Raw genomic sequence first — 25658 nt, 5'->3', positions numbered from 1 at the left:
TCAGCCCTCTGGACAACAGTTTTGGTAATCCCGCACCTCCTCCTAACTTCCAAACTACGAATTCTCTGCATTATATTCACACCACACATTGCCCTCAGACATGACATCTCCACTGCCTCCAGCCTTCTCCTCGCTGCAACATTCATCACCCACGCTTCACACCCATATAAGAGCGTTGGTAAAACTATACTCTCATACATTCCCCTCTTTGCCTCCAAGGACAAAGTTCTTTGTCTCCACAGACTCCTAAGTGCACCACTCACTCTTTTTCCCTCATCAATTCTATGATTCACCTCATCTTTCATAGACCCATCCGCTGACACGTCCACTCCCAAATATCTGAATACGTTCACCTCCTCCATACTCTCTCCCTCCAATCTGATATTCAATCTTTCATCACCTAATCTTTTTGTTATCCTCATAACCTTACTCTTTCCTGTATTCACCTTTAATTTTCTTCTTTTGCACACCCTACCAAATTCATCCACCAATCTCTGCAACTTCTCTTCAGAATCTCCCAAGAGCACAGTGTCATCAGCAAAGAGCAGCTGTGACAACTCCCACTTTGTGTGTGATTCTTTATCTTTTAACTCCACGCCTCTTGCCAAGACCCTCGCATTTACTTCTCTTACAACCCCATCTATAAATATATTAAACAACCACGGTGACATCACACATCCTTGTCTAAGGCCTACTTTTACTGGGAAAAAATTTCCCTCTTTCCTACATACTCTAACTTGAGCCTCACTATCCTCGTAAAAACTCTTCACTGCTTTCAGTAACCTACCTCCTACACCATACACTTGCAACATCTGCCACATTGCCCCCCTATCCACCCTGTCATACGCCTTTTCCAAATCCATAAATGCCACAAAGACCTCTTTAGCCTTATCTAAATACTGTTCACTTATATGTTTCACTGTAAACACCTGGTCCACACACCCCCTACCTTTCCTAAAGCCTCCTTGTTCATCTGCTATCCTATTCTCCGTCTTACTCTTAATTCTTTCAATTATAACTCTACCATACACTTTACCAGGTACACTCAACAGACTTATCCCCCTATAATTTTTGCACTCTCTTTTATCCCCTTTGCCTTTATACAAAGGAACTATGCATGCTCTCTGCCAATCCCTAGGTACCTTACCCTCTTCCATACATTTATTAAATAATTGCACCAACCACTCCAAAACTATATCCCCACCTGCTTTTAACATTTCTATCTTTATCCCATCAATCCCGGCTGCCTTACCCCCTTTCATTTTACCTACTGCCTCACGAACTTCCCCCACACTCACAACTGGCTCTTCCTCACTCCTACAAGATGTTATTCCTCCTTGCCCTATACACGAAATCACAGCTTCCCTATCTTCATCAACATTTAACAATTCCTCAAAATATTCCCTCCATCTTCCCAATACCTCTAACTCTCCATTTAATAACTCTCCTCTCCTATTTTTAACTGACAAATCCATTTGTTCTCTAGGCTTTCTTAACTTGTTAATCTCACTCCAAAACTTTTTCTTATTTTCAACAAAATTTGTTGATAACATCTCACCCACTCTCTCATTTGCTCTCTTTTTACATTGCTTCACCACTCTCTTAACCTCTCTCTTTTTCTCCATATACTCTTCCCTCCTTGCATCACTTCTACTTTGTAAAAACTTCTCATATGCTAACTTTTTCTCCCTTACTACTCTCTTTACATCATCATTCCACCAATCGCTCCTCTTCCCTCCTGCACCCACTTTCCTGTAACCACAAACTTCTGCTGAACACTCTAACACTACATTTTTAAACCTACCCCATACCTCTTCGACCCCATTGCCTATGCTCTCATTAGCCCATCTATCCTCCAATAGCTGTTTATATCTTACCCTAACTGCCTCCTCTTTTAGTTTATAAACCTTCACCTCTCTCTTCCCTGATGCTTCTATTCTCCTTGTATCCCATCTACCTTTTACTCTCAGTGTAGCTACAACTAGAAAGTGATCTGATATATCTGTGGCCCCTCTATAAACATGTACATCCTGAAGTCTACTCAACAGTCTTTTATCTACCAATACATAATCCAACAAACTACTGTCATTTCGCCCTACATCATATCGTGTATACTTATTTATCCTCTTTTTCTTAAAATATGTATTACCTATAACTAAACCCCTTTCTATACAAAGTTCAATCAAAGGGCTCCCATTATCATTTACACCTGGCACCCCAAACTTACCTACCACACCCTCTCTAAAAGTTTCTCCTACTTTAGCATTCAGGTCCCCTACCACAATTACTCTCTCACTTGGTTCAAAGGCTCCTATACATTCACTTAACATCTCCCAAAATCTCTCTCTCTCCTCTGCATTCCTCTCTTCTCCAGGTGCATACACGCTTATTATAACCCACTTCTCGCATCCAACCTTTACTTTAATCCACATAATTCTTGAATTTACACATTCATATTCTCTTTTCTCCTTCCATAACTGATCATTTAACATTACTGCTACCCCTTCCTTTGCTCTAACTCTCTCAGATACTCCAGATTTAATCCCATTTATTTCCCCCCACTGAAACTCTCCTACCCCCTTCAGCTTTGTTTCGCTTAGGGCCAGGACATCCAACTTCTTTTCATTCATAACATCAGCAATCATCTGTTTCTTGTCATCCGCACTACATCCACGCACATTTAAGCAACCCAGTTTTATAAAGTTTTTCTTCTTCTCTTTTTTAGTAAATGTATACAGGAGAAGGGGTTACTAGCCCATTGCTCCCGGCATTTTAGTCGCCTCATACGACACGCATGGCTTACGGAGGAAAGATTCTTTTTCCACTTCCCCATGGACAATAGAAGAAATAAAAAAGAACAAGAGCTATTTAGAAAAAGGAGAAAAACCTAGATGTATGTATATATATATATGCATGTGCGTGTCTATGAAGTGTGACCAAAGTGTAAGTAGGAGTAGCAAGATATCCCTGTTATCTTAGCGTGTTTATGAGACAGAAAAAGAAACCAGCAATCCTACCATCATGCAAAACAGTTACAGGTTTTTGTTTCACAGTCATCTGGCAGGACGGTAGTACTTCCCTGGGTGGTTGCTGTCTACCAACCTACTACTGTTATTTATATTGTTTATTATGTCATATTAGATCAGTTGTGAGAGGCAGATAAGCTGTAGTGTTGATATTAGCATAATAATAAAGCATATTCTCCTGCTTCATGAGACTGAGCTCATGGCAAACGACAGTGTCTTCAAAGCCACCTTATCTTTAATGGATAATGTACTGTGTAGGTGCTTTACATAATGAGAAGCATTTCTTGTATTCATTGGAACCATGGCTAGGGCTAAAAGCAAGCAGGTTAAAACAATAAATGGAGAAAAAGAAATTGGAATGACTTATGCAGCAAGTAGCGCCACCAAACAGTACCAGCAGGTTGGTGTGGTGACCTTGGAAATTTGAAATTATGCTAGCCAAAATCAGTGCCGAATAACTGAAGGAACCGAATAACTGATTGCCGGATTTGTGATGGCGGACCTGTACAAGAGGCAAGTCTCAGGGTAATATTCACCAAGGTATTTTCAGGAAGTAATATTAATCTGGTTGACTTAGATCAGAAGAAATTTCTTGATAAATGTTTCTATAGTACACTGATAACTGATGTACTTTATCAGAATTGGACCACCGGTTGTGAGGATGAAAACCACTAATCATTCAACTTCAAGTAATCAAGAGGCCAGAAGAGGGTCATCCTACCTCGGTGAGAGACAGCTAGTGGGTTAAAAAAAAATGTGCAATATGCAGCTGCACAGCCAGGATTGCCATCTGGTAAAAGAAGGCTTAAAAATTATGAAGCTGAAAAAGTCAGAGAAATAATTGTTAAAAATACATATTGAAAGTCATATGTATATATAAGTGAAACTTCTTAAAGGTACACTGCTTTTGTGGTCACTGGTCAATATTATACAGTGAAACTTTGGCAATAATTGAAAAAAGAATTTCCCTTTGGGGAGACAGGGTGGGGTGCTTTAGCCCATTAATGGGCTAAAGCACCCCACCCCAGGCTCAGAAGAGATGCTGTGTGTGCACACACAACAAGGATCAGACACACATCCTGGATGCAGACACTCTAACCTGTACAGGACAAATGCTAGAATTATCAGACATGGTTCAATGATTTGGAAGACCAGACACTATCACTATGGACAAAATCTGGACTTAGACTTTTTTCCATTTTGTCCAATGTTTCCAATGCTTGGTTGGCCAATTTTTTTGTCCATAATTTCTGAAATCAGTTAGATGGAGTTCCATTGATTAGATGTTTTGATGTAGTTACAGCAGGGCCCCGCTTTATGGCATTTCACTTTACGGCGTTCCACTAATACGGACATTTCAAATTATGACCAAAACTTGCTATAGAGCTCCCCCGTCTTTCTAATATGGTCACCGCGCCCCAGCTGGTTTGTTTACATTCTCCGTGAGCACCGTGTCTCTCCATTATGTCCGGAAACTTTCCAAAATTTCAAGTGTTTTTAAAGTTATTTCATGTTTAATATATACAGTGGACCCTCAACCAGCGATATTAATCCGTTCCTGAGAGCTCATCGTTAATCGAAATAATCGTTAGTCAAGTTAATTTTCCCCATAAGAAATAATGGAAATCAAATTAATCCATGCAAGACACCCCAGAGTATTGAAAAAAAAATTTACCACATGAAATATTAATTTTAATACACACAAACTGAAGAAGACATGCACAGTTACGACACTTACCTTTATTGAAGATCTGGTGATGACTGATGGGATGGGAGGAGGGGAGACCGTTGATCTTCTTAGTGTTTAGAAGGGGAATCCCCTTCCATTAGCACTTGAGGTAGCAAGTGTTTTTCTGGGGTTACTTCCCTTGTTCTTTTAATGCCACTAGGACCAGCTTCAGAGTCACTGGACTTCTGTCGCACAATATATCTGTCCATAGATACCTGTACCTCTCGTTCCTTTATGACTTTCCTAAAGTGGTTCACAACATTGTCAGTGTACAGGTTGCCAACACGGCTTGCAGTAGCTGTGTCAGGGTGATTTTCATCAAAAAAGGTTTGCACTTCAAGCCACTTTGCACACATTTCCTTAATCTTAGAAGTAGGCAACTTCTTCAATTTCTCTATCCCCTCCTCTGAAGCAGTTTCCTCAGGTCTGCCCTCTTGCTGTTCAAGATGATCTAGCAGCTCATCAGTGGTTAGTTCTTCATTGTCCTCCTCCACCAGCTCTTCCACATACTCCCCACTAACCTCCAACCCCAAGGACTTCCCCAATGCCACAATGGATTCCTCAACTGGCATAGGATTCTCAGGGTTAGCCTCAAACCCTTCAAAACCCCTTTTGTCTACACATTCTGGCCAGTTTTTTCCAAGCAGAGTTCAAGGTCCTCTTAGTCACTTCCTCCCAAGCCTTACCTATAATGTTTACACAATTGAGGATGGTAAAATGATCTTTCCAAAACACTCTTAGAGTCAGTTGAGTTTCTGAGGTCACTACAAAGCACCTTTCAAACATAGCTTTTGTGAACAGTTTCTTGAAGTTGGAAATGACCTGCTGGTCCATGGGCTGCAGGAGAGGAGTGGTATTAGGAGGCAAAAACTTCACCTTAATGAAGCTCATGTCCCTAGAAAGTCGCTCTGCCAAGTCTGAAGGATGACCAGGAGCATTGTCTAATACCAGGAGGCACTTAACCCTTTGAGGGTTTTCGTCGTACTAGTACGTCTTACGCGTAGGGGTTTTTGACGTACTAGTACTCATAAATTCTAGCGGCCTCAAATCTAGTGGGAGAAAGCTGGTAGGCCTTCATATGAAAGAATGGGTCTATGTGGTCAGTGTGCACAGTCTAAAAAAAATCCTGCAGCACACAGTGCATAATGAGAAAAAAAAACTTTGACCATTTTTTTTTAATAAATCAGCGACTTTGCAGTGTATTTTCGTATGGTATTTATTGTTGTATTCTAGTTTTCTTGGTCTCATTTTATAGAATGGAAGACATATTACAGAAATTGAGATGATTTTGACTGGTTTTACAAAGAAAGGTGCCTTGAAATTGAGCTCAAAGTAGCAGAAATGTTCGATTTTTACCAAACTTCAAAAGTAAACAAATCGTGCCAAGCGTGCAATACACGTCAACTGGTGAGTCTAATATTCTTTCACAAGTGCACCAATAATATTTATACCATTTTTTACACTAATGCAGTAGTCTGCATAACAGTAAATCTTATATTTTTTGTGAAAATAAAAATTCAAAGTGGAAAGCAAAAGAATATAAGAGGGGCCTTGAGACATGACTAATGACTAGAGGAAATGTCTTTTTAGTGCCAGGAATGTCTTTCTTGTTTATTCTGGACCCTATTCGGAAATTGGCATCTTTTGAAATTTGTGTGAAATTGGCAAAATTGCTAAATTCTGACCACTGTACTGGATAGTTGAATTTCATAAATGAGTGGTTTCTTGCACCCATTCGATAGAAAAAATGGAGTTCTAGCGAAATATTCATGTTTTTTGTCGACTAGTACAGTGAAATTGGCAGAAAATGGGGCTCAAAGTGGGCAAAATCGCCGATGCGTAAACATCGCCGAGACCGCTAACTTTGCGAGAGCATAATTCCGTAAGTTTTCTATCAAATTTCAAACTTTTGGTGTCTTTATGATCGGGAAAAGATTCTCTATCTTTTCATAAGAGAAAATAATTTTTTTTTTTTTTAAATTTGGCCGACCCTGAGAACGAGTTTCGGAGAGGGCCTGTCGACCCTCAAATGGTTAAGGTCTAATTTATTTTCCAGGAGGTAATTTTTCACAGTGGGGGCAAATGCATGGTGTAGCCAGTCATAGAAAAAGTCCCTAGTGACCCACGCCTTACTGTTTGCCCTCCACAGCACACAAATTAGCCTTGAGGACATTGTTTTTCCTGAACACTCTGGGGGTTTCAGAGTGATACACCAATAAAGGCTTCACTTTGCAATCACCACTAGCATTGGCACACATCAACAGAGTAAGCCTGTCTTTCATAGGCTTATGTCCTGGGAGTGCCTTTTCCTCCTGAGTAATGTACGTCCTGCTTGGCATTTTCTTCCAAAACAGGCCTGTTTCGTCACAATTAAACACTTGTTCAGGTTTCAGTCCTTCAATGTCTATGTACTCCTTGAATTCCTGCACATATTTTTCAGCCGCTTTGTGGTCTGAACTGGCAGCCTCACCATGCCTTATCACACTATGAATGCCACTACGCTTCTTAAATCTCTCAAACCAACCTTTGCTGGCCTTAAATTCACTCACATCACTAGTTGCTGGCATTTTTTTTAATTAAATCGTCATGCAACTTCCTAGTCTTTTCACATACGATCGCTTGAGAGATGCTATCTCCTGCTATCTGTTTCTTGTTTATCCACACCAATAAGAGTCTCTCAACATCTTCTACCACTTGCGATCACAGTTTCGAAAACATAGTTGCACCTTTGGCAAGAACAGCTTCCTTGATTGCCATTTTCTTGCCCACAATAGTAGCGATGGTTGATTGGGGTTAATTATACAACCTGACCAGCTCAGAGACACGCACTCCACTTTCATACTAAGCAATGATCTCTTTCTTCATCTCCATAGTAATTCTCACCCTTTTTGCTGTAGGGTTGGCACTAGAAGCTTTCCTGGGGCCCATGGTGACTTATTTTGCAGGTGCAATCACTACAAAGGCTGTGATAATATGAAATGTTCCAGTTGTATGTTTGGAAGCAACCGCGGTGGCTGGCTTGTAAACACTGGCACCCACGGGACAAGTGAGGCGCGCTCAGGCCAAAGTGGACGCGTCTTGTATGGAACGAATAGCGCTGGTCGGGATTTTAAGCGCTAGTCGAGGCAAAATTTTTGCGTTAAAATGTATCGCTAGTCAGATTTATCATTAATCGATGCCATCGCTGGTTGAGGGTCCACTGTACTCTGATAATTATACTTATGTGTACCTGTACCTAAATAAACTTACACACTGTGCTGGCATGCAGGTACACATTAAAATCACTAAGAATGTCTTATTAGTCTTCACGCCACACTAATAATTGTAATAATAATACGCAACAATAATCACTAGTTCACCATCAAAGAAAATGTGTACACAGTAATATTACTGGGGGTAACTGAAGAAAATTATTCCTTTTGTATGCCTTCACTCAGAGCATCATTTCATCTAAAAATGGTGTTACATGAGAATGAGAGTGTTGCTCTTTATTTATTCTACTGTACCAATATGGAGACTACTTGTACAAAATGTAAAGTGTATTATGGTATAATACAAATGTGGAAGTCAGGTGTGGGGAGGTATAGGTAGCCAGCCAGGCCACCCTACCCCATCCACTCATAATAAACTATGACATTTAAAGCATCCCAGAGCGATAAAATGCATATACAGTTCACTCATTATTTACCTTAAAATAGCGTTTGTGGTCTTAATATATGGCAAGAGCTGAGTAAACAAGATAAAATTAATAAACCAGAGAGAATGAGTAAGTGAGAGAGGTCAGAGAATTAGAGTACGTATATAAACAAACAGACGAACACGTCGGGTTTTGGTTCATAGAAAGTAAGTTTATTCAGGTATACACAAATATTTACATAGATTATTATACATAGCAGCATATGTGTAGAGAACCCAGGATAACCCAAAAAAGTCAGACAAAGTGACTTATACCCCAGTGTAAATAAGTCACTTTGACCTTTTTTTGGGGGGATATCCTAGGTTCTCTACACACATGCTGCTATGTATGATAATTTATGCTCCACTATATGATCCTTGTAGGTTTAGCTCTTTTTTTTATTTTAATAATAATAATCTATGTAACTGTATTTGTGTATACCTGAATAAACTTACTTACTATGCACCAAAACCAGACATGTTCGTCTGTTTGTTCATATACTCCGCGTCTCTGGCCACTCTCATTTACTCATTCTGTCTCATGGCAGCCGTTGGGCGTTCCACTTTATGGTGGTAGCCTGGAACCTAACCTGCCATATAAGTGGGGCCCTACTGTACTTTTAAATAACTTCCAAATATTTTGGATAGTACAATACTGGCAGATTTCATAATAATCTGTAAATAATGCCTTTGCTCTTTTAACCCTTTGAGGGTCGGTCACGTACTAGTACGTCATTGCAGCCACGGTTGGTCACACACTAGTACGCATAAATTCTAGTGCCTTCAAATTGAGCAGGAGAAAGCTGGTAGGCCTACATGTGAGAGAATGGGTGTGCGTGGTCAGTGTGTGCAGATGGGAAAAATTTGGGCACCCAGTGGAGCATTGTGGGAACGCCATTTTAGTTCACCTTGTCCACCATACCTCGCGGTAAGAAACTCCTCACTCCTCAGTGAATTGGGACTTTTTTATTACCAAGTGACAGTTCAAATGTAGATGGAAGTGTCAGTGAAGATGATTTCCAGGGTTTTGAGGAGATTGTGACTCAGAATAATGAAGATAATAGTGGTAATGGTGATGAAAATCCAGACGACCCCCAACCTTCCACATCTGGTGCTGCACCGTCTTGTTCACATTCAGTTGCACCAGAACGAAAGAGGAAACTCATATTTTCCAGTGCTGAGGACACAGATGTGAGCAGTGGTGATGATAATGATAGTGAATATGAGTTCCAAGCTCTTGAAAACAGTTCCAGCAGTGAAAGTGAAGCAGAATATTCTCCAGTAAAGCTTCAGTATATACGACACTACATGCGCACTGGTAGTGTGCCATATGCTGTTCCAAGGGTAAGGAGTACATCTCGGAGTACATCTCGTGGCCATACAACAGGAACAGATCGTGAAAATGAAGATGATATTGTTACAATGGGGGATGAAAAATGTGCAGGCGTCAGAAGATGGTGGTGCCAGCCATGAGGCACCAGCAGCAGCCCATGCTGTTACTCACGCTGCTGAGTCAGCTCACCTACGACAAAGACCACCCTCATCCACCCACCCACCACACCAACCTCCACAACTACAACCTCCACAACCACCTGTCAATATCCAGTATCCACCAGCAGACTGCACCTGGGATTGGCAGGAAGCTGCCAATTTTGTTCCCAATCCCCATCAGTTTCATGAAACTCAAAGTGGACTACGGCCATCTTGTACACTAGGGAACAATGCCACTGAACTAGAATGTTTTGAGTTATTCTTTGACAAACCCCTGATGGAAATGATTGTCAGGGAAAGCAACAGATACTACGAGTACACCATGGCAAACACTATTCTTTCACCAAGATCACAGCTACACCAGTGGAAGGAGACAACTGTGGCTGAGATGTATCTTTTGTTTGCCACAATAATGCTTATGCCACATGTGTATAAGCATAGTGTCAAATCATACTGGTCAACAGACCGCATCATTGCAACCCCAGCTTTCAGTGATATAATACCAGTGAATCGATTTGTGTTACTGTTACGTATGCTACACTTCTCAGACAAAACCAGGCCTGACTGAAAAGACAGGTTATATAAGATTAGAAATGTGTTTATATATCTGAAACAGAAATTCACTATGTATTTTTATCCCTTCGGGAAGCTTGTTATTGATGAGTCTTTGATTTTGTTCAAAGGCAGACTGTCATTTAACCCGTAAACGGTCCAGGCAGACCTACGTTCACTTGTGTAGTCAACGTAGTAAAATAGATCAAAGTTTTTTACCAAGCAAGAGGAACATACTTTGGTATAAAGTTTGGACCATTTACGGGTTAAGCAGTACATACCAAGCAAGAGGAAATGCTATGGTATGAAGTTACTTGTACTGTGTGATTGCTACAGTGGTCTTGTATTGGATATTATTGTGTACATTGGAAGTAATACATTGCAAGATACCAGGAAGTTATTGGGTATCTCTGGTGATGTGGTTAGAACAATGTTGGAACCATATCTTGGTAAGGGGCATATATTATATACTGATAACTGGTACACAAGCCCCTCACTCAGTGATTTTTTGTGAGTGAACATGACAGATGTGTGTGGCACAGTGCGTGGAAATCGTAAACATATGCCCAGGTTCGATGCTCGCACTCATAGAGGTGAGGTGAAGGCGTTTGCTGCCAATGACATCATGGCATTTCGGAGGCATGACAAACAAGATGTCACACTGTTGTTATCAGTTCCCTGAAACGAAATGACAGACACTGGCAGGCAGCATAGAGAGACCAATGAACCCATTCTAATACCTGCAGCTGTGATGGACGACACCCTCAATATGCGCTCAGTGGACAAATGTGATATGCAAATTGGGTTTGCTGATTGTGTTTGCAAGAGTTATAAGTGGTACATAAAACTCTTTTTTCATCTTGTGGACATTTCCATGCTGAATGCTTATAATGTGTATAAGTTGAAGACCAGAAACAAACCACCATATGGTCAATTTTGTTTGTATGTCATCAGACAAATATTATTCAAGTACCAGGCAACAACACCTGCGAACTGATCATCAACTACCCTCTCGTCTCCAAATACAACTGCCTGCTACTGCTTTGAAGAAAAAGGCTTAGAAGAGGTGTTTTGTCTGTGCACACACAAAAAAACGCCCACAAAAATGCAGACACACTCATTTTATGTGTGAGGAGTGTGAAACACCATTGTGCATGACGCCACATTTCAAAGAGTTCCACACGCTGCAGAACTTCTAGAAACATGTCCAGTGACTGTATTGTGTATATAAAATTTAGAAAAATAGTAATAAAGAACAATTTATGTTGTTCGTTTGTGTAAATATGTTTTGTAAACAATGTAATGACAACAGTGTTTGTGTAGTTATTGTGTGGTATAGAAAATGTAAATACATACAAAATAGTGCTCATATTGGTCTCACAGGCCACAAAAGTTATTTGAAAATAAAAAAAATAAAAAAAAAAACTAGAAAAAAATAAAAAAAAACTAAATTAATGATTACCGGGTGACCGGCAGTCAGCGATACCATATGCAGCTCAATTTCTGTCAACTTCACGCCTCCATATCTCAATAAGTATTGATGGCAAAAAAATTTTTTGAGCTTAAAATGTTTAGAAAAAATAACCTATTTTTTCTAAAGAATTTTTTTTTTTTTTTTTCGAATATTTTTCAACCCTGAGAACAAGTCTGGGAGAGGGTCTGTCGACCCTCAAAGGGTTAAAACAAGAAAGTTTTCTTAACATGTCAGCCATCTATCACCGAGGCAGGGTAACTTGAAAAAGAAGAAACCTTTCGTCATCACTCAATCCATCACTGTCTTGCAAATCTTGGAGCCAAACTCATAAGTATGATGCAGAAATTTGATTGTGCACCAATTCTCATGCAGTGAGTCAAAATTCATCAGTATTAACCCTTTGACTATCACAAGCCCCAATCCTGCAGTGTCTCCTGGTGTCGCAACATATTCGAAAAAAAAAAATTATTTTTCTTATGAAAATGTTAAGATTATTTTTCTGATTGTTTTAGTCCAAAAAAAAAAAATTTTTTGCCATGAGTGAATGCGTAGGGAGTTTTGAATCAAGTGTGAGAGTAATGGTGGTTGGGGATTTCAATGCTAAAGTGGGTAAAAATGTTATGGAGGGAGTAGTAAGTAAATCTGGGGTGCCAGGGGTAAATGTAAATGGGGAGCCTTTAATTGAGCTATGTGCAGAAAGAAATTTGGTAATAAGTAATACATATTTTATGAAAAAGAGGATAAATAAATATACAAGGTATGATGTAGCACATAATGAAAGTAGTTTGTTAGATTATGTATTGGTGGATAAAAGCTTGATGGGTAGGCTCCAGGATGTACATGTTTATAGAGGGGCAACTGATATATCGGATCATTATTTAGTTGTAGCTACAGTTAGAGTAAGAGGTAGATGGGAAAAGAGGAAGGTGGCAACAACAAGTAAGAGGGAGGTGAAAGTGTATAAACTAAGGGAGGAGGAAGTGCGGGCGAGATATAAGCGACTATTGGCAGAAAGGTGGGCTAGTGCAAAGATGAGTAGTGGGGGGGTTGAAGAGGGTTGGAATAGTTTTAAAAATGCAGTATTAAAATGTGGGGCAGAAGTTTGTGGTTATAGGAGGGTGGGGGCAGGAGGAAAGAGGAGTGATTGGTGGAATGATGAAGTAAAGGGTGTGATAAAAGAGAAAAAGGTAGCTTACGAGAGGTTTTTACAAAGCAGAAGTGTTATAAGAAGAGCTGAGTATATGGAGAGTAAAAGAAAGGTGAAGAGAGTGGTGAGAGAGTGCAAAAGGAGAGCAGATGAAAGAGTGGGAGAGGCACTGTCAAGAAATTTGAATGAAAATAAGAAAAAATTTTGGAGTGAGTTAAACAAGTTAAGAAAGCCTAGGGAAAGTATGGGTTTGTCAGTTAAAAACAGAGTAGGGGAGTTAGTAGATGGGGAGAGGGAGGTAATAGGTAGATGGCGAGAATATTTTGAGGAACTTTTAAATGTTGAGGAAGAAAGGGAGGCAGTAATTTTATGCACTGGCCAGGGAGGTATACCATCTTTTAGGAGTGAAGAAGAGCATAATGTAAGTGTGGTGGAGGTACGTGAGGCATTACGTAGAATGAAAGGGGGTAAAGCAGCTGGAACTGATGGGATCATGACAGAAATGTTAAAAGCAGGGGGGGATATACTGTTGGAGTGGTTGGTACTTTTGTTTAATAAATGTATGAAAGAGGGGAAGGTACCTAGGGATTGGCGGAGAGCATGTATAGTCCCTTTATATAAAGGGAAAGGGGACAAAAGAGATTGTAAAAATTATAGAGGAATAAGTTTACTGAGTATACCAGGGATAGTATACGGTAGAATTATAATTGAAAGAATTAGAGGTAAGACAGAATGTAGGATTGCAGATGAGCAGGGAGGCTTCAGAGTGGGTAGGGGATGTGTAGATCAAGTGTTTACATTGAAGCATATATGTGAACAGTATTTAGATAAAGGTAGAGAAGTTTTTATTGCATTTATGGATTTAGAAAAGGCATATGATAGAGTGGATAGAGGAGCAATGTGGCAGATGTTGCAAGTATATGGAATAGGTGGTAAGTTACTAAATGCTGTAAAGAGCTTTTATGAGGATAGTGAGGCTCAGGTTAGGGTGTGTAGAAGAGAGGGAGAATACTTCCCGGTAAAAGTAGGTCTTAGACAGGGATGTGTAATGTCACCATGGTTGTTTAATATATTTATAGATGGGGTTGTAAAAGAAGTAAATGCTAGGGTGTTCGGGAGAGGGGTGGGATTAAATTATGGGGAATCAAATTCAAAATGGGAATTGACACAGTTACTTTTTGCTGATGATACTGTGCTTATGGGAGATTCTAAAGAAAAATGCAAAGGTTAGTAGATGAGTTTGAGAATGTGTGTAAAGGTAGAAAGTTGAAAGTGAACATAGAAAAGAGTAAGGTGATGAGGGTATCAAATGATTTAGATAAAGAAAAATTGGATATCAAATTGGGGAGGAGGAGTATGGAAGAAGTGAATGTTTTCAGATACTTGGGAGTTGACGTGTCGGCGGATGGATTTATGAAGGATGAGGTTAATCATAGAATTGATGAGGGAAAAAAGGCGAGTGGTGCGTTGAGGTATATGTGGAGTCAAAAAACGTTATCTATGGAGGCAAAGAAGGGAATGTATGAAGGTATAGTAGTACCAACACTCTTATATGGATGTGAAGCTTGGGTGGTAAATGCAGCAGCGAGGAGACGGTTGGAGGCAGTGGAGATGTCCTGTCTAAGGGCAATGTGTGGTGTAAATATTATGCAGAAAATTCGGAGTGTGGAAATTAGGAGAAGGTGTGGAGTTAATAAAAGCATTAGTCAGAGGGCAGAAGAGGGGTTGTTGAGGTGGTTTGGTCATTTAGAGAGAATGGATCAAAGTAGAATGACATGGAAAGCATATAAATCTAAAGAGGAAGGAAGGAGGGGTAGGGGTCGTCCTCAAAAGGGTTGGAAAGAGGGGGTAAAGGAGGTTTTGTGGGCGAGGGGCTTGGACTTCCAGCAAGCGTGCATGAGCGTGTTAGATAGGAGTGAATGGAGACGAATGATACTTGGGACCTGACAATCTGTTGGAGTGTGAGCAGGGTAATATTTAGTGAAGGGATTCAGGGAAACCGGTTATTTTCATATAGTCGGACTTGAGTCCTGGAAATGGGAAGTACAATGCCTGCACTTTAAAGGAGGGGTTTGGGATATTGGCAGTTTGGAGGGGTATGTTGTGTATCTTTATACGTATATGCTTCTAAACTGTTGTATTCTGAGCACCTTTGCAAAAGCAGTGATAATGTGTGAGTGTGGTGAAAGTGTTGAATGATGATGAAAGTATTTTCTTTTTGGGATTTTCTTTCTTTTTTGGGTCACCGTGCCTCGGTGGGAGACGGCCGACTTGTTGAAAAAAAAATATATATATATATATATATGTATACATATAGGAGGAGTATGGAAGAAGTGAATGTTTTCAGATACTTGGGAGTTGGCGTGTCAGCGGATGGATTTATGAAGGATGAGGTTAATCATAGAATTGATGAGGGAAAAAATGTGAGTGGTGCATTGAGGTATATGTGGAGTAAGAAACGTTATCTATGGAGGCAAGGAAGGGAATGTATGAAAGTATAGTAGTACCAACACTCTTATATGGGTGTGAAGCTTGGGTTGTGAATGCAGCAGCGAGGAGGCGGTTGAAGGCAGTGGAGATGTCTTGTCTAAGGGCAATGTGTGGTGTAAATATTATGCAGAAAATTCGGAGTGTGGAAATTAGGAGAAGGTGTGGAGTTAATAAAAGTATTAGTCAGAGGGCTGAAGAGGGGTTGTTGAGGTGGTCTGGCCATTTAGAGAGAATGGATCAAAGTAGAATGACATGGAGAAGGAAGGCGGGATAGGGGTCGTCCTCGAAAAGGTTGGAAGGAAGGGGTAAGGGAGGTTTTGTGGGCGAGGGGCTTGGACTTCCAGCAGGCGTGCATGAGTGTGTTCGATAGGAGTGAATGGAGACGAATGGTATTTGGGACCTGACGATCTGTTGGAGTGTGAGCAGGGTAATATTTAGTGAAGGGATTCAGGGAAACCGGTTATTTTTATATAGCCGAACTTGAGTCCTGGAAATGGGAAGTACAATGCCTGCACTCTAAAGCAGGGGTTTTGGGATATTAGCAGTTTGCAGGGATATGTTGTGTATCTTTATACATATATGCTTCTAAACTGTTGTGTTCTGAGCACCTCTGCAAAAAACAGTGATTATGTGTGAGTGAGGTGAAAGTGTTGAATGATGATGAAAGTATTTTCTTTTTGGGGATTTTCTTTCTTTTTTGGGTCACCCTGCCTCGGTGGGAGACGGCCGACTTGTTGAAAAAAAAAAAAAAATGTACAATCACTGGACACTTTTCTAGAACTGCTGCAGCTTGTGGTGTTTTACACTCCTCACACATAAAACGAGTGTCTCTGCATTTTTGTGGGCATTTTGTGGTATGTCCACAGACAAAACACCTCTTCTGAGCATTTTTCTTGAGAGCAGTAGCAGGCAGTGGTATGGGGTAGTGATCACCAGGCCTCAGACGAGAGGGCATGTGTTGATAATTTTGTGGGCTCTGGTCTATTGCAAGTGTTGTTCCTTGGTACTTGAATATTATTTGTCTGATGACTGACAAACAAAATTCACCATATTTGGGTTTGTTCTTGGTCTTCAACTTATACATATTATAAGCATTCAGCATGGAAATGTCAAGGAGATGGAAAAAGTTTTAAGTACCACTTATAACTCTTGCAAACACAATCAGCAAACCCAATCTGCATGTCACATTTGCCCACTAACCGCATATTGAGGTTGTAATCCATCACAGCTGTGGGCTTTACAATGGGTTCATTGGTCTCTCTATTCTGCTTGCCACTGTCTACCATTTCATGTCATTGAACTGATGTCAACAGTGTGACATCACATTTGTCATGCCACCGAAATGCAATGACGTCATTGGCATCAAACACCTGAACATTACCTCTACGAGTGCCAGTGTCGAACCTAGGCATATGCTTACGATTTCCACGCACTGTGCCACACACATTTGTCATGTTCACTCACAAGAAATCACAGAGTAAAGGGCTTGTGTACCAGTTGTCAGTATATAAAATATGCCCCTTACCAAGATATGGTCCCATCATTGTTCTAACCACATCACCAGAGACACCCAGTAACTTCCTGGTATCTTGCAATGTTTTACTGCCAGTGTACACAATTATATCCAAAACCAGACCACTTTTGCAATCACACAGTACAAATAACTTTATACCAAAGCATTTCCTCTTGTTTGGTATGTACTGCTTGAATGAGAGTCTTCCTTTGAACAAAATCAAAGACTCATCAATAACAAGCTTTCTGAAGGGATAAAAATACATACAGCACTTTTGTTTCAGGTACATAAACACATTTCTGAGCTTATACGTATAACCTTTCTTTTCTGTCAGGCCTTATGTCTGAAAAGTGTAGCATACGTAACAGTAGCACAAATCTATTCACTGGTATAATGTCACTGAAAGCTGGGCTTGAAATCAGGCAGTCTGTCGACTAATATGTGTTGACACTGTGCTTACACACATGTGACAAAGAACAGATACATCTCTGCCACAGTTGTGTCCTTCCACTGGTGTAGGCGTGACCTTGGTGAAAGAACTGTGTTTGCCATGATGTACTCAAAGTATGTATTGCTTTCCCTGGCAATAATGTCCATCAGGGGTACATCGAAGAATAACTGAAAGCATTCCAGTTCAGTGGCATTGTTCCCAAGTGTATATGATGGCCGTATTCCACTTTGTGTTTCATCAAAGTTTGGGAACAAACTCGTCACTTTGCTGCTAATCCCAGATGTGGTCAGCTGGTGGGTTCTGGATATTGAAACATGGTTGTGGTTGTGCAGGTTGTGGTTGTGGATGTTGTGGGAGTGTGTGGGGTTGCGTGAGGCTGGTTGTGGTTGTACTGAGTCAGCAGCGTCGGTAGTAGCATGGCCTGCTGCTGGTGCCACATGACTCATGCCACCACCACCTGCTGCCTCACTCACATCATTCATACCCATCGTAACAATATCGTCATCTTCACTATCAGTTCATGGTGTAGGGCCATGGGATGAGCTCCAAGATTTACTCCTTCCCCTTGGAACAGTATATGACATACTACCAGACTGCATGCTACGTCGTATATACTCCCGCTTCACTGGGGAATATTCACCCTCACTAGAACTGCTTTCAATAGCTTTGAAATCACTATCACTGTCACTTTCACTGCTCACATCTGAGTCTTGTACATGGACAAATAGTTTCCTCTTTCGTCCTGGTACACGTGAACGTGAATGAGCCGGCCCAGCACCAGAGGTGGAAGGTCGTGGGTCATCTGGGTTTTCATCACTAATTACGTTATCCTGGGCACTGTTTTTGGTCACACCCACTTGAAAACCATGGAATTCACTTTCACTGACACTTCCATCGCTGTTAGAGCTATCACTTGGGAACAAAAGACCTCCAATCCGCTGAGGAGTGAGGTACTTCTTACTGCGAGGCATGGTGAAAATGGACTACCAAGATGGCGTTCCCACAATGCACCACTGAGTCCCAGATTTTTTTCACAGGGTGCACACCCACCACTCAGACCCATTCTCTCTCATGTAGGCCTACCAGCCTTCTCCCGCTTGATTTGAAGCCACTAGAATTTATGCGTATAGATATGTCAAACACAGTGGCTCGTAAGACATATATATATACGACCGAAGCAGTCAAGGGGTTAAGAAAGCTAAATCCTTCTACCAATGGATCAAAGGAAACAATGGATCAACAGTGGAAGGAGCTTTCATCAGTTAAGTGAGCATATTGTACAAGAATACATATAACAATATAACTTACTTTGTAATCATGAGAAGAAATAATATTTGAAGCTTGTGACTGATTATTAGTAGGCCTGGTAGAGGCTGCTGCAGTTACTCTGCTGTGATCCATAGGGCCCTCACTTATATTATCAACACTACCTTTGTTTTTCTGTAACAGATGAACAGCGGTTTCGCTTGCAATTCTATCTTTTTTGTTTGTCACTGGCATCTGCATGGTAACTTTTTGCTGTAGGGAAAAAATAATCACTGAGGAAAATTTCAAACAAGCATATCACAGAGTGGTAGTAAGCAAAATATAGCCCAGTTCAGCACTACAATGAGCCCAGCACCATTATTGTTTCTCATTCTCAGAGCAGACAAACAACAACAAATAACCACTTTTGCAGATATGTACCATAATAATTATGAATATCAATTCAGAAGACAGAGGTGAAGAAAATAACATGTTGGATTATGAGAACTTTCAAAACAAGAAAAGTAACACCAATGATGGTGCAGCACTTTTAAAACATGAAAACAGTAGGCCCATTGGCCCACGCTTGGCACATCCAATTAATACCTATTCATGTATCCTTCCAACTTACATTTAAAGCTACCCACAGTTCTCACTTCGATGATGATACCTGGGAGTTTGTTCCACTCATCTACAACTCTAATGCCAAACCATTACTTCCCTGTATCCTTTCTAAATACAATTTTTTTCAACTTGAATCCAGTGCTACAAGTCTGTCTTGTAGCATTCCTGTTTTCCATTTGCACACTTGAATCAAATAATCCCTAATTCTATGTCTTTCCAGAAAGTTCAAATTCCGTTACTTCAGGTTATCTTTCTAGGAAAGGTTTCTCTTACATGCTATCAACTGTGTCATCATTCTCTGTACATTATAAAGCATGTTTATGTATGTCCACCCAGAGAGGTACTACCGTCTTACCACGCGAGTATAAAATGGAAACCTGTAATTGATTTACATGATGGTAGGATTGCTGGTGTCTTTTTTTGTCTCATAAACATGCAGGATAATAGGTATATCTTGCTACTTCTACTTACACTTAGGTCACACTACACACATGCATATACACACATATATATAAGGCCCTCGCTTATATTATCAATACTACCTAGGTGGCAAAAGACTGCAAACCTCACTCAAGGAGAAAGATCTTGGGGTAAGTATAACACTGAGCACATCTCTGGAAGCACACATCAACCAGATAACTGCTGCAGCATATGGGTGACTGGCAAACCTGAGAATAGCATTCCAATACCCAAGTAAGGAATCTTTCAAGACACTGTACATCATGTACGTCAGCTTCATACTGGAGTATGCAGCACCAGTTTGGAACCCACACCGGGTCAAGTACGTCAAGAAATTAGAGAAACTGTAAAGGTTTGCGACAAGGTTAGTTCCAGAGCTAAGGGGAATGTCCTACGAAGAAAGGTTAAGGGAAGTTGGCCTGACGACACTGGAGGACAGGAGGGTTAGGGGAGACATGATAACGACATACAAAATACTGCGTGGAATAGACAAGGTGGATAGAGACAGGATGTTCCAGAGAGGAGACACAGAAACCAGGGGTCACACTTGGAAGCTGAAGACTTAGATGAGTCAAAGGGATGTTAGGAAGTATATTTCTTCAGTCACAGAGTAGTCAGGCAGTGGAACAGCCTGGCGAGTGATGTAGTGGAGGAAGAAACCATACATAGCTTTAAGACAAGGTATGATAAAGCTCATGGAGCAGGGTGAGGACCTAATAGCATTTAGTGAAGAGGCAGGGCCAGGAGCTGAGTCTCAACCCCTGCAACCACAATTAGGTGAGTACAAGTAGGTGAGTACACCCATCTGGGTGTTAAGTATAGTGGTACCAACACTCTTATATGGGTGTGAAGCTTGGGTTGTAAATGCTGCAGTGAGGAGGCGGTTGGAGGCAGTGGAGATGTCCTGTCTAAGGGCAATGTGTGGTGTAAATATTATGCAGAGAGTTCGAAGCGTGGAAATTAGGAGAAGGTGTGGAGTTACTAATAGTATTAGTCAGGGCTGAAGAGGGGGTTGTTGAGGTGGTTCGGTCATTTAGAGAGAATGGATCAAAGTAGAATGACATGGAGAGCGTATAAATCTGTAGGGGAAGGAAGGCGGGGTAGGGGTTGTCCTCGAAAAGGTTAAGGGAGGGGGTAAAGGAGGTTTTATGGGCAAGGGGCTTGGACTTCCAGCAAGCATGTTAGATGGGAGTAAATGGAGACGAATGGTTTTTGGGACCTGACGAGCTGTTGGAGTGTGAGCAGGGTAATATTTAGTGAAGGGATTCAGGGAAACCAGTTATTTTTATATAGCCAGACTTGAGTTCTGGAAATGGGAAGTACAATGTCTGCACTTTAAAGGAGGGGTTTGGGATTGGCACTTTGGAGGGATGTGTAAAAAAATGGTATATATATAATTGGGGCCCCTGATATTATATTCTCTATGGAGTTTATTATATTATTTCAGGTCACTATTTATACTGTATCTTTATATATGCTTCTAAACTGTTGTATCTGGGTGCCTTGGCAAAAAACAGTGATTATGTATGAGTGAGGTGAAAGTGTTGAATGATGATGAAAGTATTTTAGTTTTGGGGATTTTCTTTCTGGGTCACCCTGCCTAGGTAGGACACGGCCGACGTGTTGAAAAAAAAAATACATGTATCACTTATTTCCAAACCTCTTTCTACACATAGCTCAATTAAAGGCTCCCCATTTTCATTTACCCCTGGCACCCCAAATTTACCTACTACTCCCTCCACAACATTTTTACCCACTTTAGCATTGAGATCCCCAACCACAAGTACTCTTTCACTTGGTTCAATACTCCCCAAGCACTCACTCAACATTTCCCAAAATCTCTCTCTCTCCTATATACTTCTCTCTTCTGCAGGTGCATAAATGCTTACTGTAATCTACTTTTCACATCCAACCTTTATTTTATTCCACATAATCCTTGAATTTATACATTTATATTCCCTCTTTTCCTGCCATAACTTATCCTTCAACATTATTGCTACTCCTTCTTTAGCTCTAACTCTATTTGAAACCCCTGACCTAATCCCATTTATTTCTCCCCACTGAAACTCTCCCTCCCCCTTCAACTTTGTTTCACTTAAAGTCAGGACATCCAGCTTCTTCACACTCATAACATCCACAATCATCTCTTTCTTATCATTTGCACAACATCCATGCACATTCAAACATCCCACTCTGACAGTTTTTTTTTTTTTAGTGGGCTATATAGAAACGGGGTTACTAGCCCATCATTCCCAGCATTTTAGTTGACTTTTACAACACACAAGGCTTACAGAGAAAAGCAATAAGAACAAAAACTATTAAGATAAAATCAAAGAGAACTCAGGTGGTACAAGAATGGTATACTATACCAACAAGATGAAACTGAGACACATGTGCAACATCTGGGTATCTTTATTGTAGACGTTTCGCCATCCAGTGGCTTTTACAATACAAAATCCAGGACATAACTTGAAGACAGGAGAACTATGTACAGAAGATGAGGTAATCAGTCCCTCAACCTAGCAGTAGGTGCGAAGAGCACCATAGTCGTGGAGATTCTGAAGCAGAAGCAAGGCGCCTGACGCTTATATAGTAACGTCAGGTGGAAATGGGACGGGTAGCAGAAGAGGGCATAGTCACTGGTAGGCGGGATTCCCCAGTGGAAGTAGGTCCTACCCAAAGAGATGGGTTAGTTGTGGTAGTAGTTGTCGTAGTCGTGAAGATTATGTGCACGTCCTCAGAATCAAGATTCCATGATGTTGTATACCATTCTTGTACAACCTGTCAGACACTGCAACATCATGGAATCTTGATTCTGAGGACATGCACATAATCTTCACGACTACGACAACTACTACGACAACTACTACTACAACTAACCCATCTCTTTGGGTAGGACCTACTTCCACTGGGGAATCCCACCTACCAGTGACTATGCCCTCGTCTGCTACCCGTCCCATTTCCACCTGACGTTACTATATAAGCGTCAGGCGCCTTGCTTCTGCTTCAGAATCTCCATGACTATGGTGCTCTTCGCACCTACTGCTAGGTTGAGGGACTGATTACCTCATCTTCTGTACATAGTTCTCCTGTCTTCAAGTTATGTCCTGGATTTTGTATTGTAAAAGCCACTGGATGGCGAAACGTCTACAATAAAGATACCCAGATGTTGCACATGTGTCTCAGTTTAATCAGAACTCAGGTGAGTGTGTATATAAAAACATGTACATGTATGTGTAGTGTGACCTAAGTGTCAGTAGAAGTAGCAAGACATACCTGAAATCTTGCATGTTTATGAGACAGAAAAAAAATCTTAAATACTGTAGCTAAAATATTTATCATAAGCTTTCAGAAAACCTACATGATAGAGACTAAACAAGCTCCAATTCATGATCAGTGTATCAAAGTTAGCTTAAAACAACCAATTTGGTTTCTGAACTGGATAAAGTTAAATTTTGTTGGCTAGTGTTATAGACAATAGAGTTGAAAAGGATGAAATTTTAGGGTACTACATACCTTCATCCTTCGTTTCTTTTTAAGTCTGTGACGTGCCAATGTTGCTATTCTGTGACGAACCAAATGTGGTTGTAAGATGGAGAGAGCATCAGAGTCAATGTCTGACGATACTACCTCAGTGCTGCTGTCTTCTGATAAATGTTCACCTTTCTGAATGACCTAGAACAATATACTGTTTATGTTCTCTCACATAATACCGAGATTGTGGTCAGGGTATCAACATAATAAATATTACTCGATATACTGTATATACAGCCTCTCCTCACTTAGCGACGTACTTGTTTACCACAACTCAATACAGGCCCTTTGACCAGTATTCATACCTAAAAAATGTATGTTAGAGCTGATTTCCTCTATTCTGTTTATTATTATATACAGTACACTACTGTATAAACATTTAAAAATGTATACCAGAAATGCTATAAATGGTGCAAAGGTGACATTATTTAAAACAATATCAAAGATGGTTGACACAAACTCACTACCATTATACGTAGTATGCTCCTCACTTACTGACGAATTCATTTACAGACGAGGTCTTAGGAAGGGAACTCAGTCGTTAAGTGAGGAGAGGCTGTACTGCCAAATAAATACAAGAGTTTTAATTCCTCACTTCATCCGATACTCAAAAGCAAACAAAGGTTTTTAATTAAGGAACTTTGTAGAGTTCAACCATAAGAATCATATTATTAGTGAACAAAGATTATAGACCATTACTGTAGTGTCGACACTCCTGGTCAGGATCTTGACTTTACAGGATTACCAATTACTTAACTACTTCCTACACTTTAAAATTCATAACATACACAATGATAAAGCAACAGCAGTTTGTTGTTTCTTGACATTCAGTGTCAGCATAACTGTTGTTTCTTGATGTTCGGTGCTAGTATAACTGTCGTTTCTTCATATTCAGTATTAGTATGACTGTTGTTTCTTGATGTTCAGTGTTAGTATAATGTTGTTTCTTGATGTTCAGTGTTAGTGTAACTGCTGTTTCTTGATGTCCAGTGTCAATATAACTGTTAGTTCTTGATGTGCAGCAGTATGTTATTTTTAATGTGATATTCAATGTCAGTATACATATAACTGTTGTTTCTAATGTGAAGTTACAAGCACATGCAACACTGGAGCCAAGGCTTCAAGTGCTTCTCCAGTTTCAACATACTTCAAGGCAATTCATAAGTTTCAAGAAGTGATCACACAAGGCCATGAAAGGAAGTTATCAGTAAAGATGAAGAAAATAAACAAAATATATCTTTATTTTCCCAGAGCTGGTGATATCATGATGGCACTGAGAGTTATCATGGTGCTACTGTGATAACTCATGCTAGCTGCTGTTACCATGATGATCAACAGAAGCTGCTCAGTATGTTCAGCTCCTACCACCTCAATTGTCTTTTTACAAACCCTGAGGAAATCAAATAAACAAATACGAGACATTTAAACTGACCTGCGCACTCAGTCTAGGAGCTCTGACTCCGACTGAGGTGACCAGAGAGAAGAGTCGATGGGTCATGGCTGTCAGTTCAACAAACAGCTTCTTTCCAGATGCACACACAAAAGCATTTTCTGCATGTGTTTTTAATGCCTGAAGTATAAGAATGAAATTTAACTCTTGTATTAGCTTATTTATTCTTAATCCAACAGGTGCAAAAAAAATAAGATTGTTGAAATTTTCTGAAAGCACAATACTGTACTGTATCATACTCCTTTTACATGAATTAAAAGAATGTGGATTTTTATGAAACAGAATTGTTTAGTGCAAGTGTTACTTATTCTCAAACATTCCTGTATAAAATACACCCAGACAGTGCCAGAGTGCCTTAACCCCAGGGATCAGTCTTGGGGCCCATTGTTGTTTATAATATATATCAATGATCTTGATGAGGGAATTACTAGTGATATGAGCAAATTCGCCGATGACGCAAAGATAGGTAGGATAATTAATTCAAACGTAGATGTTAGGGGACTTCAGGAGGATTTAAATAAACTCTATTCTTGGTCAGAAAAGTGGAAGATGCAGTTCAATGTAGAAAAATGCAAGGTTCTGAAGCTCGGGAGTGTCCATAACCCTAGCACTTATAAGTTAAATGATGTAGAACTTAGCCATACAGATTGCGAAAAGGACTTGGGGGTTATGGTGAGCAGCAACCTTAAACCAAGACAACAATGCCTAAGCGTACGTAATAAGGCAAATAGATTACTGGGATTTATATCAAGAAGTGTAAACAACAAAAGTCCAGAGGACATACTGCAGCTTTATACA

The 25658-nt window shown here is 40.3% G+C and overlaps 1 protein-coding gene across 4 annotated transcripts in view; it reads right to left on the bottom strand.

The window, feature by feature from the left end:
* The window catches only part of LOC128692770 (uncharacterized), a 91263-nt gene that overhangs the window by 22968 nt on the left and 42637 nt on the right, over positions 1-25658 (bottom strand). For all 4 annotated transcript variants that reach the window (XM_053782129.2, XM_070090044.1, XM_053782127.2 and 1 more), the window contains 3 exons: positions 24843-24980; positions 23393-23551; positions 18857-19066 (listed from right to left, as the gene is read on the bottom strand). In XM_053782129.2, coding sequence (XP_053638104.2) covers positions 18857-19066; positions 23393-23551; positions 24843-24980 — 507 coding nt within the window. The remainder of the gene's footprint in view (positions 1-18856; positions 19067-23392; positions 23552-24842; positions 24981-25658) is intronic.

Source organism: Cherax quadricarinatus, chromosome 30, assembly GCF_038502225.1.
Source record: "Cherax quadricarinatus isolate ZL_2023a chromosome 30, ASM3850222v1, whole genome shotgun sequence".
Lineage (NCBI taxonomy): Eukaryota > Metazoa > Arthropoda > Malacostraca > Decapoda > Parastacidae > Cherax > Cherax quadricarinatus.
The sequence above is the reverse complement of the archived record's forward strand: the minus strand, read 5'-3'. Positions and strand labels throughout refer to the sequence as shown.